This window comes from Peromyscus eremicus, chromosome 14, assembly GCF_949786415.1.
Source record: "Peromyscus eremicus chromosome 14, PerEre_H2_v1, whole genome shotgun sequence".
Classification (NCBI taxonomy): Eukaryota; Metazoa; Chordata; class Mammalia; order Rodentia; family Cricetidae; genus Peromyscus; species Peromyscus eremicus.
This window is the reverse complement of record NC_081430.1, coordinates 8,045,966-8,062,074: the sequence shown is the minus strand read 5'-3', so window position 1 is coordinate 8,062,074 and position 16,109 is coordinate 8,045,966. Positions and strand designations below refer to the sequence as shown.

Below are 16,109 nucleotides of genomic sequence, written 5' to 3'. Positions count from 1 at the left end.
ATTTCTATCAATGGCACTAATTAAAATGAAGACTACAGACAGAAGCAGGTGCTGTGGTCACATTTCTCGACCATGTGTCCTCTACTCCACAGCTTGTTACTCCTCATCTTCCTGAAACTTCCCCTGCCATTAAACCTTCTGGATTAATTTCTTAAAAGGTGCAATCAAAATAATTCTATGTTAAAATGTGTGTGGCATCTACATATTTATAGAGATATTCAATGACTCCTTTCCTGTGTGGCATTCTTAAGCATCCATGCTTACTTAACCACCATCACCTACTTATCTTAGTTAAGATCTTTACGATACCAGTGATACTACCTTATACCGTAAAACTATGGCTTGGAGAACTTCTTCTTCCTTCCTGCTATCCTGGGAATAGAACCTACTACCTTGCACATTCTAAGAAGATAATATCTCTCCCTCACTACATTCTAGACTGCTTACATAAAAGCTCAGTACTTGATTGTGAAGATAGCTCAGAAATACATTGTTCTGAAGCCTAATGTAGGGTTATTTTATTCAAATGAATGTTCCCATCATGCATTTACATTTCTAGAAAGATCTACAGAAGGGATAGAGATATAACTTAGCAACAGAACACTTGCCTAGCATGAGCAAGTTCCAGGATTTGATCCCTGGTGCTACAAAAACAAAAAGAAGAGCACAGATACTTATTTTGTAAAAATGCAAATAGTTTCTTTTGTGGAGTTATGAATAATATAAATTTATGCTGTTTCTAACTTTGCACTTATTGATAGTAAAATGCTAAAATATATCCAAAGAATGTGCTTATAACCATGGATTCTGGTTACCAGCAGTAGCTGGAAATGATGGGCTAAATGGCATGAGAAGAATGGAATTTCAAAACACCCAACACACAAGAAAGAAGCATGTTATTCGTTTTTGTTTATTTATTTTAAGAGATTTTGTTTTTGTTATTTTATTTTATTTGCATTTTTATTGAAATTATTTTTCATATAATATATTCTCATTTTGGTTCCCCCTTCCCCAACTCCTTGAGATCCCTCCCCCTCTCCACCAACCCATGCTTCACCTTCTTTCCCTCTCTCTTTAGGAAAGAAACGAACAAAAAGTCTAAACAAATCAGAATAATTTTTAAAAGACACATACACACAAACATTAAAACACAAAATCAGAAATCTTATATATAAGCAAATTATCAGTAAGACAAAAGAAATGCCCAAACAGGACAACATGAGACAAAAAGTCTACAAAAATACCACTGAGTTCATTTTGTGTTGGCTGTCTACTGCTGAACATGGTTAAAATATTCAAGGAGACTCCACTGCAGAACACTCATTTTTTCATTGCAAACAGATGCAAATTAGTGATAGCTTCTTCCTTAGGGACAGAAGGACATGTCTACCCCCCCCCCCCACCTTCTCGACACTGGGACCCCATCTGATGTAGGCCTGTGCTGGCCCCATGAATGCTGCCACATCTCTCTCTGTGAGGTCATATGTGTGTCAACCCTCATGTATCTGGAAGACACTGTTTTCTTGGATTCATCCATCACCTCTGGCTCCTACAATCTTTCTTCCTCTTCTTTAGCAGAACTTTCTGGGCCATGACAGGAGGGGTTTGATGAAGACATCCCATTCAGGACTGAGTACCCCAAATCTCTCACTCTCTGGACATTGTCCAGGTGTGGGTCTCTATGTTAGTTCCCATGTGCTGCAGGAGGAAGCCTGTCTGATGATGGCTGAGGAAGGCTCTGATCCATGGGTATAGTAGAATGTTGAGAGAAGTCATTTTATTTCCATGTTCCGTTAGCAGAAGCATAGTATTTGGTTTTCTCCTAGGCCCACGGCTTATCTAATCTCAGATTCTTGGCCTCCTGAGAAGTGTCCAGAATGGGTTTCATCTCATGGAATAGAGCTTAAATCCAATTAGAGAGTGGTTGCTTATAACAACCGTGAGAAATCATTTCATTTTGAGAATAACCCTTTCTAATTTTGTCCTTTGTGAGAAGAGGGGCTAAGCTGCTATGTTGTTGAATACAAGGAAGGACAGAACGGGATTTGAAAAAATATACTCTAATCATGGAAACAATTTGTCAGTTTCTTTCCTTGGAGGCAAGCTTAGATGAAGCCTTTTGCTTCTGAAGAGTTGCTGAGAATCGTGACATGAAAATTACTTTAAGTTTCTGGAAGCCAAGGTATGCTGTATGCTTTTCATCTTCCATGGAGGTTTTGAGAAAATGGGGAGTAGGAAAGAAAGAAGGAGCTTGGATTCTGGTTATAGCCACTCTCCTTGGTAGATTGCATCTCCTTAGACCAAAATGCATCCTGACTTTACAGAAGGCCTCTCTGTATTCCTACTGTAGATTTCTTACTGAACAGTTTAATTACATGCTACAGTAGAGCAAGATTTGGGGAATCCAATGAACAGTAATGTCAGCTAGGAATGCCAACTGTAAGGAGGGCCTATTCCATTTAGTGGCTAGTTGAACCTCTGAATGCAGTTAAATTAGAGTCACATATCCCAAATAGCATGGCCTTGTGAAGATTAAATGCAGTTTAACAAATATGATTATAAATTAACTAGTGCCAGGAAAATGAAAGAGCAATTCTAGCGAAAAAGACAGACCAAGAACAGGGATGGACTCTTTTTTGCCTATGACAAGCTTATCAATAAAACTAGTACATTACCAATTGTCCAGGTTGTGTTTTTGTGTCCATGTGATGCAAGCCAAGGTCCCTTGGGTAGAAGAGCCTCAATTAAGAAAATGTCTCTATCAGATTACCTGTAGGCTAGTCTGTGGCATTTTCTTGATTGATAATTAATATAATATCAAGTAACTATGACACAGTGGGCAAGGCCCACTGTGAACAGTGTTATCACCTGGCAGCTTATGCTGTGTAGTATAAGAGAGCAGGCTGAAAGAGCCATGCGAGTAAGCCAGTGAGTAGCATTGTTCCATGATCTGCTTCAACAACTCCAACCTTGACTATTACCTGAAAGTGTAATCTGAAATAAACCTTTTCCTCCCCAAGATGCTTTTGGCTATGGTGTCTTTATCACAGAAATAGAAACTTAATTAAGATACCAATCTTACAAGGTTTAAAAGCCCAGGACTCATATACTTTCTAAACTACTACAGAAAAATTCTTCTTCAAACCTTTTTTTTTTTAATAGAAGCATCAAATTGAAAAGTAAAGGCATACTCTGCACATGAACTATAATCTTTGAATTATGCTCTGAATACCTTCTAGCAGGAAATAGAGAAGTGTCACAGTCTTTGATGTTAGAATTTAGAGAATTAAAAAAGAATGGCCATCAACTGTGTTCCATGGTGGCCTTGGATAAATGATTTAACCACCTCAGAGTTCTGCAAAATGGTTTTGTAATACCCATTTCTGCAGTAATTTAGAGGTTCCATTAAATATTGTTAATAGAGTTCTGTCCTATAAACGAATTTTGGTCCTCTTGATAGATAAGTGGGACTGAGTGTCCCTGTGACTATTGCAAAGGCACCATGCACCTCTCCATCAAAAACGGGTAATTGATGAGCCCTATTTTCAGTGCTATTCTCTTGAGGGAGAAAAGTAGGGACAATTAAAGTCCTTCCAGTCAAGAACCAGCATAAATTACACGGAGCCATTCAAGATCAATTTAAGATATTACTAAGAGTTGCATGATATGTCATCATGCATTAGTGTTTGCCAGAGAAAATAGGACCAGAAAATTAACAAGGTTGAAGGTTGAAAAATTGTCCTATCTCAGGCACAGAGGCCTGAGGCACATTGCCTATCTGGGAACCATATCCATATTCAAAGGCTTGGAAATTTGTGACTTGAAAATACCTGTATTTCTAAGAGAAAATTATTTAAGTCATAGTGAAAAAATTAAGGTAGAAAAGAGAAAACAAATACATTTGAGTTTATTCAAAGAAACCTGAGTTGCACATGAATTATTTTCATGATTAAACTCATTTTAAACTACCCCTGTATATTCACATATATTCAAGTATGCCCCCATCATAAAATTATTTTGGCATGTTAAGTAAATATTTGAGAATCAATAAAAATTCTATTTTCTTTCCATTAATGAATGATGTAACTTATAGCATAGAAATTCTTGGGAATACATAATATGCATCTCAAGAATTCTAATGGTACATTAATAGTTTCAAACCAGCAGAGGGCTCTCTCCTGTAAGGTAGGTCTGGCTATACCTATGAAGCCCAACAATGCCTGTTAATGAGGCACCAAAGTAGGATTTAATACTTGTTATTGACCTCAGAATTTGCTCAAATACTGCATTTAATTAAGAAGTATAAAAACTGAATGAAGCAAAGCCAAACCCACTTCTGACGCTTGAGATATAATTATTAATATTTCCATCATGCAAAGTTAATTTTCTTCTGCTGTTTCAGCTTGAAAAGTAAATGTGCTTCAGTTTTGCCTCATGAGTAGGCACAGACTCCTGCAGCCTGATTCTCTGTCAGCTCCCAACGTTTTCTATTCAAATCTTAAGTAACATACTTAAAAGTGAGGCTGAGCAACTAGAGCTAGCCCTCTTAATTCAGTGATGCTTGTGAGTAGAGAATAATTCTGACCTGGACTGCTAAAATTGTCATTTGAAAATTGTCTGATAAAGATTGGAGGAAGGGAAGAATTCTGACTTTTTAAAGACTTTTGTCCAACACTTTTCTGAACTCAGTTCTTATCTCTGTCAGTGTATTCAAACGGAACATACAACAGACTTTTAATATTTCATAAGCAGTATACACACACCATTTTTGTCGCTTCCGTTCAGACGATTTTATTAACATTATTGTGACTATTTGAAACAGCATGAATTACAATGTACTCCTCAAGCTGTTGAAACAAGTTGACCCACCATTCTAGAAGTATGTTTTATAAACTAACATGTTGAACAACTAATTCTGTCCAGTTTTAATCATTTTCACCACGTTGATGAATTTCACGTAATGTGGCAATACAGATGATTTATTTGCAAAGGCAAATGCCAGCTCACGTAGACTCCAACACATTTTAAAGATGACAGAGATGGATTTAAGTATAGTTTTAGCAAATGTTAAAGGAAAAGTTGTCAAACCAAGCAAGACAAATGTAATTTTCATTTCGTTAAATATTTTAAGCCCACCCTCTCCTTTCCATAGGCGTTGTGACAGACAAGAAAAGTGAATACAGCCTCAGTATATATAAAATAATCTGGCTTTTAGTGAGAGCACATAGTATACTTCACTTTAATTTTAACAGAAAAACAAACATGAAAAGCATAGGTAAATAAGTACTTTCATTTTTCATTAACTAAGTAGCTCCTGTAGGCAGTATGTAAGACAGCGATCTTTTTAGCAGATGACTGACAGGACCAAGAGAGCTAGCTGTCTGTAGTTGGGCTATTTCCAAGAGCCAGCGGTGAGTCGTTTCATGCTTCTCACTCCCCAGAAAGCAGTGCAAACAGAAAAGAAAATCTGAAGAAAAAGAAAGTGAGTCAAAACTTTCATTCCATTAAATTAAATTATTTTCCTGGAATAAAGCAAACACAAATAATTTCACACAGTCAAATTTCTTAAACAAATTTTAGTAAATTGCTCAATGATCAGATTTAGTCAACCTAAGACATGCTATGTGAATATAATAATGAGAATAAGAAGTTTACTTTTCCTCTTTTTTGTTGTTCCTATGTTTATATATATGGGTTATTTAAAGATAACTAGATGCTGAACAAAAAAGAACAAGTTTCTTCTACATTTATGGGTACCAAATACTGTATGTTCTATGTTAAATGATGTCATTGCTTCTACAATTTAGGGAGGTTTAGGAATAGGAGAAGTGAAAACACTGTTGAACAATCATTTACCTCTGAGGTGATATAATCTATCCAACTATGCATTTCATCCAACAGGAAGGAAAGCCACAAAACTATGGCTAACCTGCCTTCTCCAACTTTTGATCTCACTGTGCATAAAAACATAGCAACAAAATTCTCCTTAAAATTGAGTGTGTGTGTGTGTGTGTGTGTGTGTGTATGCCTTGGGAGTACTTTGAGTTCAATCTCTTGCTTTTAGGTAACATTAGATATGCACAACAAATCATCGAAAAAACCAAACACATGATATTTTTGATTTGTAGTGAATTTAGCAATAAGAAGCAGACATCCATTTCCAGCAAAAATCATGGTTGTAGCATTTTCTGCTCTGCATAATCTAAATACTGTATTCCATAATGCATCTGTCTCTGCACAGGGTGTAGGTTGTGTGTTTTCAGGTTTCTCCTATGTGAATGCTTCCCCTCATTCTTTTTGTTAAGCCATGTGGCTGCTTTCCTGACCTCCATTTTAGGAGAACGTTAGACTAATGATGAGTGTTAGATGGTGATGAAACAGTGAAACTTATTGTAATAAGTTTGTAATAAGCCAGACTTATTGTAACAACTATGTGGGTCTGTGAGTCTCCTCTCTACACCGTGTCTCTCTATACGTACGTATGAACTGTGCAAACCTTCTCTCCAAACTATGACAATACCGCAGTTACTTCTCCCCAGGAAGACACTTACTATTTCTGGAAGATGCATTAAATTACACAATGGAAAAATACTTAAGCGGTAACATGTAAGCATTGGAGTATGCTGGGGTGAGGTACTGAGGTAAAGTTAAAGACATCAACTGAAGTCAGCAATTAAATTACCTAAAATACTTTTGCTATCAGGATCAGAAAAATGAAACAATGTCAGCAACAATTAAAAAAACAAATTTTGCTAAGCATTGGTGCTTAGATGTGACGCATTGTTCAATTTAATTAAAAACTCCTGGTTGTTTCTAGATGATTATTATCCTGAATGTTGATTAGTCATATAGGTTTGTTCCCCTTATTCTATGCATTCCTTTCAGCCTATCACACCCACAAAATGAAAAAAAAAGAAAATAAAAATCAGTACTTATATTGACATATAAGGCAAGAATAATATTAACATTTGGAGTTGCTTCAGAAGTCAAGCACAATGTATTTAATGGCTGGTTTTCAACTTGTTTCTTTTGACTGTAACTCAAGAGAAATGACCTCATGAGATTTCTCCCGGTGGTGCCAGGTAAAATAATACCAGGACCAGAGGAGAACTGAACACTACTGTACTAGAGTAGCGAGCTCCTCTTGTCTCTGAAGATGAGTTAATGTGGACTGGATAGCAGAGAATACAGCTTCCCAAGAGGGTCAGAGGTGGCCTATAGTACTGGTAAATATTTTATGTGAATTCAGTATCTTCATCAAATAACTAGCACATGGTAGTAGAATCTGAAATATATGTGGCAATGAAGGATTTTATTAAGTTTGAATCTGTATTTTCTACATGAAGGAAGACCTGAGGTGAGTGATTTCTATGAAACCTCAAAAACTCAGTGTAAAATTTCATGTGTCATGATTCAATTTTTTCATTGTTCCCACGTATGAGTGGTTTCCTTAAGACTACACATACTTCTATCACTAAAAATTCTTCAGTAAAACAAGTGAAAAAGTAAAAAATTACAGGGAATGACTTTGTTATTATTCCACCATGATGGAAAGCCTTTCCACCTTTGAAACCCGATCTTTTTGATACATGTGAACCTCCTTCCCACCAAAGCCCAAGTATCTCCTGTTTCCTACCTTCCTCAAATGCAGTCAGCGCCATACAGAGGAGCAGGGTTCACTTTGTTCATTTTATCTGTTTGGGGTATCTATGGACTAATCCTCCAAATAAATGTACAGTTGGTTGTGGAAGCCCACAGAGGCTCCCTATTAAGACCTTACTCAAGGTCAGAGAATCTAAGCTTGCTTTACCCAGCAGGGCTACCATAATGGGATGATTTGGCTATGGGTGTGTTTTCCAGGTGGTTTCTGCTGTATGTTGTGTTTTGATCTTGAAAGTGGGAGGTCTTTTACCTCTCCACTTGGTAGTGTATAAAAAGCCCATTAGAATAAAGGACAAGGTGACTGGGTATTGACCCAGGACCCTCCCAAAGCTTCCCTGTGTCTCTGTCTTTCTTGTTGTCTAGATCTGTATTTGTATCTAATACTTCCTCATTCCTCTCTCCTCCCTGCAGGAACCTTTTGACAGGTTGGAGCTGGACTCCTGCAGCTAGTAGCTTTCAGGTGACTCAGTTAGACCTTCCTAATATGCTGTAGAGAGATGCTTGGACCAGGGAAGCTCTTGGTGTCCTTATCAGACCATGTTGTCTGATTCCCACAACATGTCTTGGAGGATTATGATCTACTTTGGATGGAGCAGTAGGAGCTCAAAATGTGTTAATAGATGTTTACTAAACAATCTCAAGAGTATCACTAGCTGAGACTGTGCTTCACATTTGCAGTGGCCCCAGAAAACCCCATTGCACATACAACTCTGACGGCAGCTGAATGAGATGAGCATCACATCCAGAGTTAATTGTTTTATTTGTTTGTTTGTTTGTTTGTTTATTTATTTATTTATTTATTAAGAGTAACAATCTGGATTTGCAGGTTTTAAAGCCAATAACCACTAGGCTTTTAAGATGTTTTCACAATCAAGATTTTAAGGATGAAAATTAGGTTTTTAAACATAATATATTGACAAAGGGTCACAAAAATGATGTAAAATGACTGTATTCTTCTAAAACTATGGTTGACACTTCTCTGTTAGAAATATTAAAGTAGAGGAAAACAAATTAGTTTTTATATTCTGAACATATGTGTACAGATATATTATATTAGCATATATAACATGTAAGAAGTTTAATAATGTTACGTGCATAATTTAATATGGAAAATTATTTGGGATAAAATTCATTTAACCATTTGATTATTGAAATCAATTCTGTCAAAATTTTTCTCTTTTTCAATTTTGTTTGATTTTGTATTAAGCTATTTATTTTGTGTTTTCATAGTTATTGAGACTAAATGTGTCCCATTTGATAATAGATCATTACATATTTCTCAATTAAGTTAAATGAAAAAAGCTTCATTTTTGCAGAAGCATAGTGACAGAGTAAATGAATATTGTAGCTTTTTTTTATTTATTCTTATGTTTCTGTAATCAAACTCAATGCACCCTCATTTTATCATAGGTCTGGCCAAGTCCCGTGATTTTAACAGCTGGATGCAAAATATGAAACAGAGGGAGTTCATTCTCAGTGTCAAGCCCTCCCTGTGCTAACACATCATTAGTGGTCCTTGTCTTCAGGCTATTTCCTTGACTTCCCAGGGACTTCAACTCTAATGCCTGAACTTTGACCCATACAGATGCTCTCTCTGTTTATTCCACCTCATTCTAGAAAGCTCATCATTTGGCAGGTGGCTAATCTGAGCACCTAATCCCTATTAAATACCAATGGGAACTATTGCCCCCTCCCACTTCAGTCTGTTTCAGGGGCCTTGTTGAAAATGCTTCAAATATGAGCGAACTAGGATTCTAACTTACTGGAAGGAGAATCATACAAGCAGGGGTAATTTCGTGTAAATGACATGCTCTACAGCTGCGAATCCCCAAATCACAAGCCAAGTGAGTTGACTTCTTATATGCCTCTGTGTATCTCTTCTGGCTTGGGTATATATCTGTAGCCATTCAAACAGACACGATGGCCAAAGGAAGCAAACATCTCCTTGAACAGTGGGCCATTGCAATTACAGCTAGTGAGCAGCACTACAGCTTTTATGGAAGTGTGAAAAAGACTTTTCATAGCATTTAACTTTGACATAAATTTGTAGGTGAAACGCATGCTTTAAAATTACTCGAATTATTCACAGGAGAAAGAATGTCTATGGAATAACTTAACTTTTTGGTTTGGTTGTATTTTTAATCTTAAAAGTTTATTTTCAATTATGTTGAAATTCACTGTGCTATATCTCATTTATTTCCTGACTACTGATAAAAACCAATCAATGCTTTATGGAGCTCTGTAGCACTAATGAGTTGATGAGCATGCCAAATGTGTTAAGTTATTTCTCATAGGGAGGACCATTTATAATACCTGACCAAGGAAAGGATCTCATTATTGATATATGAAATGCTAATCTGTGAATTTCATTTTATTTTTATTTCATTTAATTAAACAACAAAATGTATGCAATTGTCTAAGTTTACAAAAAACATGTAGATTTCTAGACTAATTTCCTAGGATTCCTGATAATCACATACACTCATTCTCAGCTCTGACACCTCATACCTGAACCCTAAACAGAAGTTATTTTAACATAAAATGTCTTTCTTTCCCATCCAAGGGTTAATAGGTATAAATTTAAAACATTCAAAAGTAAAAGTATATAAAAAGAAAAAGAAATATTGCTCTCTAGTTTATAAAGATGGCTCAGCAGCTAAGAACATTGGTTGTCATGCAGATGACCTGGTGTTCAGTTTCTTACATCCATATGGTGACATACAACACCCTCTCACTCTAATTCTAGAGGAACCAAGGCCCTCTTCTGACTTTCACAGGCACTGGGCACACATGCATGCAGGCAAAACACTCATACACAGAAAATAGAAATCATCTACAAAGTTAAAACAATTATTTTTTCTGGTGTCAATGAATTTTGACTGGCTATTGTAAAGAATGCCAATAATTATGAGCGAGAACTGCTTTAATGAAAACATGAAAAGTATCTACATTATTTGAAATTATCTGGAGAAAACTAAGCTAACACTCTAAGCACCATACTTTCAGTTTTAGAAATGGCTTTTGAGAGCTGTAGAGATAAGGACTCAAGCAAACATTAAACTTGAATTGCTGTAAAATATCACTATTTTCTATCAATGCATGGAACAAAGATGCACACACAGAACAGGGACAGACACCAGACGTCCTTAAAAATGAGAACAGAAAGTGACTAGGGAGTGGTAGATTTTCTTTTCTTGGACTTTATCAAGAACCTGTTTCACAAATGTCTACTCAAAAGAAATTAATAGGCTTATCTTTGCCTATAGTGTATTCTGTAGATGGCTAAAATAGTGAGTCATACAGAAGAAAGCAATCAAAGTGTAGAGAAGCTGTTTCTAGATAATGTAGAAGCCTTGAGAACTGTGTGTGTCTGTGTATGTATGTGTCTATTTCTAAATAATATTTTCAAAACACAATCATAACTATATTTAATATGAGATTAAAGGACAATTTACTACTGTTTAAAAATGAACTTTTTGTACCATGCATTAAAATGAATTAAAGTTCTTAGCTTTGAGAAAGCAGTACGTTTATGCACATGTATAAATGAGAACTGTTTGGAAAGGATGTATTTCAGCCCTTTTGTATCTACTGATATTAGTTTTAAGAAAGGGAATATACTAAACATCCATGTCCAAATTAAATCAATACAACTTTGGGAATATGTCTTAAAGCATAAGTAGTCATTTGTAAGCATTTAGCTGACTTCTGTACAGTGAAAACTCAGATATTTTGCAATTTTATGCTAAGTTGGGGCAAAGGAAACAAAGTGGAAAAGGTATTCAGTTGACTAACACAAGTGTCATATCATCCATGTTAATAAATTCTTCAGTCCATACCTGATAATCTCTTAACATGTACAATAATTTATTCACTTCTCAAAGTCTAGTCTCTTCCTACATTATTTGTGAACTAGTCTGCTGTCCATCTAGACCACATTTGAATTATCACATACACACTTGAGAACAACAAATATTCTTGATAAGATTAGGGATCACTTAGAGGTCTATGAAGCCTACCTACATTTCAGAGAATATGTTTGAAGACAGTTGGCTTTAATTAGCTACTGTGCATGCAAACCCATCTGGTTGGAATTGTATAAACCATAATTAGCATAAAATGAAAATACATGTTACATTTCTCAAAAACATCTGTGGAGTTTTCTTCATTGAATTAAAAGTATGAATTAATTGTCTTTATTGATACACAACATTTTTAGGAATACTAACATTACCAAGCTTTGTTTTCAGAGTACAGTAACCTGCTCATACAATTTGTAGAATTGTTTTTGACTAATTGCTGAATTCTTTCCTTTTTTATAGGCAATGGTGCTGCTCCATATAGACTGTTTTCTCTACAGAGTTTAAACATTTTCGTATATTCTTACTATCCAAACTTCCTTCTGTTTTTTTTTTCTGGTTAGATGTTTATTCTTTTTATTTTCAAGTTGAAAGAAACTAAAGAGAATGCAGTCGCTGGGCTGGGGACTGTTGTAGGAAAGATAGTCTTTATGGGATTCTTTATACCAGGCATCTCTTGCACTTATTCTCTTTTTTAAATCCATGTGAGAAGGAAACAGAACAAAGCAAAGCATGACAAATTCATAAGCATGGTCAACTTGTTTTAGCTTTTAAAATGTTGGAACTAAAACCAGAGTACAAAGAATAAAAAGTGCTTGATGAACATTACCTAGTTTTACTTTGTGCTGAAACTTTTATAATCATTAAAATTACTGATGGATAAACTATTCTAAATATGCTGATATTATGTCCTAAAAGTGAATGAACTACAACTGAACTTTTTTTAAGAGTTTAATGAATTCAAAAGTTCAATATTAAAATTCTATTTTTTTATTTTATTGAAGATTTTTATAATGGTTGAGTATCAAACCAAAGCCCTCATAAACGCAAAGGAAATCCCCCGCCCCTCAACTATACCCAATAGCTACTCAAATTTCTTTTGTATGTCTATACAGCTATACAAATGCTTTACTTATAATTAGAAATAAAGTCTCTTTGACTTCCATTGGCACAAAATTCCTTGCCTCATATCCAGTATGTTTGAAACTGAAAACTTTCATGTAAAAGATTGATGGGCCGGGCAGTGGTGGCGCACGCCTTTAATCCCAGCACTCGGGAGGCAGAGCCAGGTGGATCTCCGTGAGTTCGAGGCCAGCCTGGGCTACCAAGTGAGTTCCAGGAAAGGCGCAAAGTTACACAGAGAAACCCTGTCTCGAAAAACCAAAAAAAAAAAAAAAAAAAAAGATTGATGGATCCCAGTGTTTCAGGGTCCTAAAAGATTTATCTCAAATGAAGATATGCCTGAACAACTAATCTACGATTGAAAATATTTTATATTTCTAATTATTTCCAACTAGTGAAATTATGACATTTGTACTCTAAAACAGAGCCCTGTTTCAATGAAATTTATAAAGGAAAATCAATCAGTCACAATCTTCTACCAAAATTTCATTTCTGTAATTATTGAGTGGCAAGCAAACTCTCTCCCCAGAATCTTATCATACAGCAAATGGGTTTTCAGTGCATCCAGGAGCAAGAGCCTAGAATGTCTGATGTGGCTAAAAAATTCAGCTTTTGGTCAATACTCATATATTCAAAGAAATATGTTTTATATGCAAAATGACATTCAGCAATGCTTATCATGGCATTTTGTGTGTCACCAAAAATTTCTTTGTATTTGTATACTACTTAGGAAAAACAACAAAAAGTCTTATATGTTCAGTTTTTCAGGAGAGCATGTTGTGTTTACAGACATAATAGTGGTAACTAGTGTTAAAAATAGGACAGTCTATGTTAAGAGAGTTTTTTTAAAGACTCTTGCATATTGTTTTTGCTTGCGTCATAGGGATGATTAGAGCCTCAGTAACTGGAGGCCTCCAGAGTAGACTAATAGAAAGCCAACTAATAGAAAACTACATATGGCTCACAGCTTGACAGATTTCTTAGAGTTTAACCAGAGATGGGACGGCCCAAATGGTTTTCCGTGAATGTCCTCAGTCGTAAACTGCATCCTACTAGACCAGGCATGCCAGAACTGGTCCCAAGGGTATACAGAACTGTGGCTGATGGCTAATAATGACAACTTCCTAAGGAAGCCACAGCTGCTTTCCTGAGAGACACCCCAGATGCCTGAACTTGCCCTTACTTTCTATTTGGACTACCTGTTCTGGCAACGGTTCCAGTAAAGAGAGAGGCAGGCAACAGGCACCCAGCTGTTTCCAATAAGTTTGGCAATCTAGATCCTGCTTGCACAAGTGCTGCAGACATCCAATGTGCACAGTCTAGCTTTGAAGCTGTAAATAAGGTGGTAGCCCGTACCAAGACACAAATCTCCTCTGTTCCAAGTGATAATAGTAAGAACAATTTAATTATGAGAGCAAATACATTACTAAAGAACCTATCATGACCTGAAGGAAAGAGGTAGAATCTCCACAAATTGAGGGACAATATATATATAGGTGTATATTAATTTCAGAGTCAAAATACACATTTCACATAATTTTTGAGAGAATCTTGAATAACATAGTAGAATATCTGCATCAAACACCCTACAGTCATTAGGCAATTCAACAGTAGAAGTGTTTCTTGAAATATTCATTGACAATTGTAAGAAAAGGCAATAATCAAAACAGAGGCAATCCTGAGAAAAGAAAGCATATTAGAATGATAAATTATTAGAATAGACAACTGATGATAGAACTATGAAAGAAAGGGGCCTGACCTGAAGCACAAGATGGACGAAGAATGGGAAGAAAACTAGGATGAAGGATGCACTTCCATCACCTTTACTACGTTGTCAACAAGAGAAGAAAGACAAGTACGTTGTGAAAAACTAATAAAAGCTTCAATATAGAGCCAATGGAAAACAACACCATATTTTTAAGTCACAACTAATAAAAACCTAGATTTCAATCTTATTTCAAATAAATACTCATATTACTCTATCAATTCATTAACTATTTATTTAGTGTTAGATATGCAATACAAAGAAAAAACCAGCATGACACCAACTTGAAATGTGAATAGGTATACAAAATATTATGTGGACTCAATCTTCATCAGATAATATTTGTTCATCAATAATCCCTCCCCCAAATTCCATTCTGTTCCAGGCATGTCCCTGCTAACTTGAGTCAGAAATAAGAGCAATATAGTCCTTGAATGTATAGAACTTAGAGTTATATATGTTTTTTGTGAACTTATCTCCTATAGCCTGGTAAACTTTTATATGTGTCTTTCTGAGTCTTTTGTTTTGCTAAAATTAGTTAAATTATGGAGTTATTATATTTAATTTCATAACTTTTTTGAAAAATGAGTATTATGTCCCATAATTATTTTGGAGGAGTTTACTTGAGTAAGGAAAAAATCATTCTCATTTTAGTAGACAGAGAGTTTCCTATGCAAATCATAATTCATTACCAGTGTTCCACTTTTGGGCACAGAAATATATTTGAATCACAATTTTATCTTGAATAAGATTTTTTTTTTTTTTTTGGTTTTTCAAGACAGGGTTTCTCTGTGTAGCTTTGCGCCTTTCCTGGGACTCACTTGGTAGCCCAGGCTGGCCTCGAACTCACAGAGATCCGCCTGGCTCTGCCTCCCGAGTGCTGGGATTAAAGGCATGCGCCACCACCGCCCGGCTTGAATAAGATATTTAATGCTACTATACTTCAGTGTTTATATCTGAAGACAAAAATAATCTGAGAAATTCCTTGGAAATAATGTGCATGAAAATGTATTGCAGCTTCAATTGTGCATCTGTTACAAACAGGTTTTAGGCTATACTATCATGTTATCCTTACTGCTGCTGTTAGTGACTTAGCCTTAGCAGTGATGATTCCTAAACTTTGTTCTGAAAATATTCACAGTTCATTGTTTCTAACTTTATTTTGGTGATTATTGTGTAAGACACATACGAAGAACTTATTTTTGTAATAGAGTAAAGAAAGTATGAATGGAAATGATAACATCTGCTTCTTTTTCTAAATGGCTCCCCTCACTCATTGTCTTTGAAAACCACAAGTCAGAACTATAAAAAGGCTTAAAAGATCCAAACTTTGGGGTTCTAGAAAACCACCGCCTGAGAGCCCTGAAATCTGATTTGTTCTTCTTGTTACAAAATGACTAAATCATTCTACTTTGTCAAGAAGTGAAAAGGAGTTTGCCAACACAGTATGACAATATTAGAAAGTCCCCAGGATTATCCCCAGAAATAATTACATCTGCCAGGAAAAGAGGGCAGAGAAATAGTCTTGCCCCAATTATTGGCACAACAATGTTGCTGAATGAACAGAGGAAAAGTCATGAGAAGTACCTTGTGAAAAGCATTCTCTACACATTTTGGAGACTGTAGAGAGACTAGAAACGAAGAGAAAAGAGGTGATTTTAAGTTCCCAAGTCCCAGATGACAAAGTTTGTAATCTCCAA

The 16,109-nt window shown here is 35.7% G+C and overlaps 1 protein-coding gene across 1 annotated transcript in view; it reads right to left on the bottom strand.

Moving 5' to 3' along the window:
- Positions 1–5,356: 5,356 nt before the first annotated feature.
- Positions 5,357–16,109, bottom strand: part of Agmo (alkylglycerol monooxygenase) — a 299,374-nt gene continuing 288,621 nt past the window's right edge. Inside the window, exon 13 of the mRNA XM_059279425.1 lies at positions 5,357–5,467. Coding sequence (XP_059135408.1) covers positions 5,393–5,467 — 75 coding nt within the window. The 3' untranslated portion in view covers positions 5,357–5,392. The remainder of the gene's footprint in view (positions 5,468–16,109) is intronic.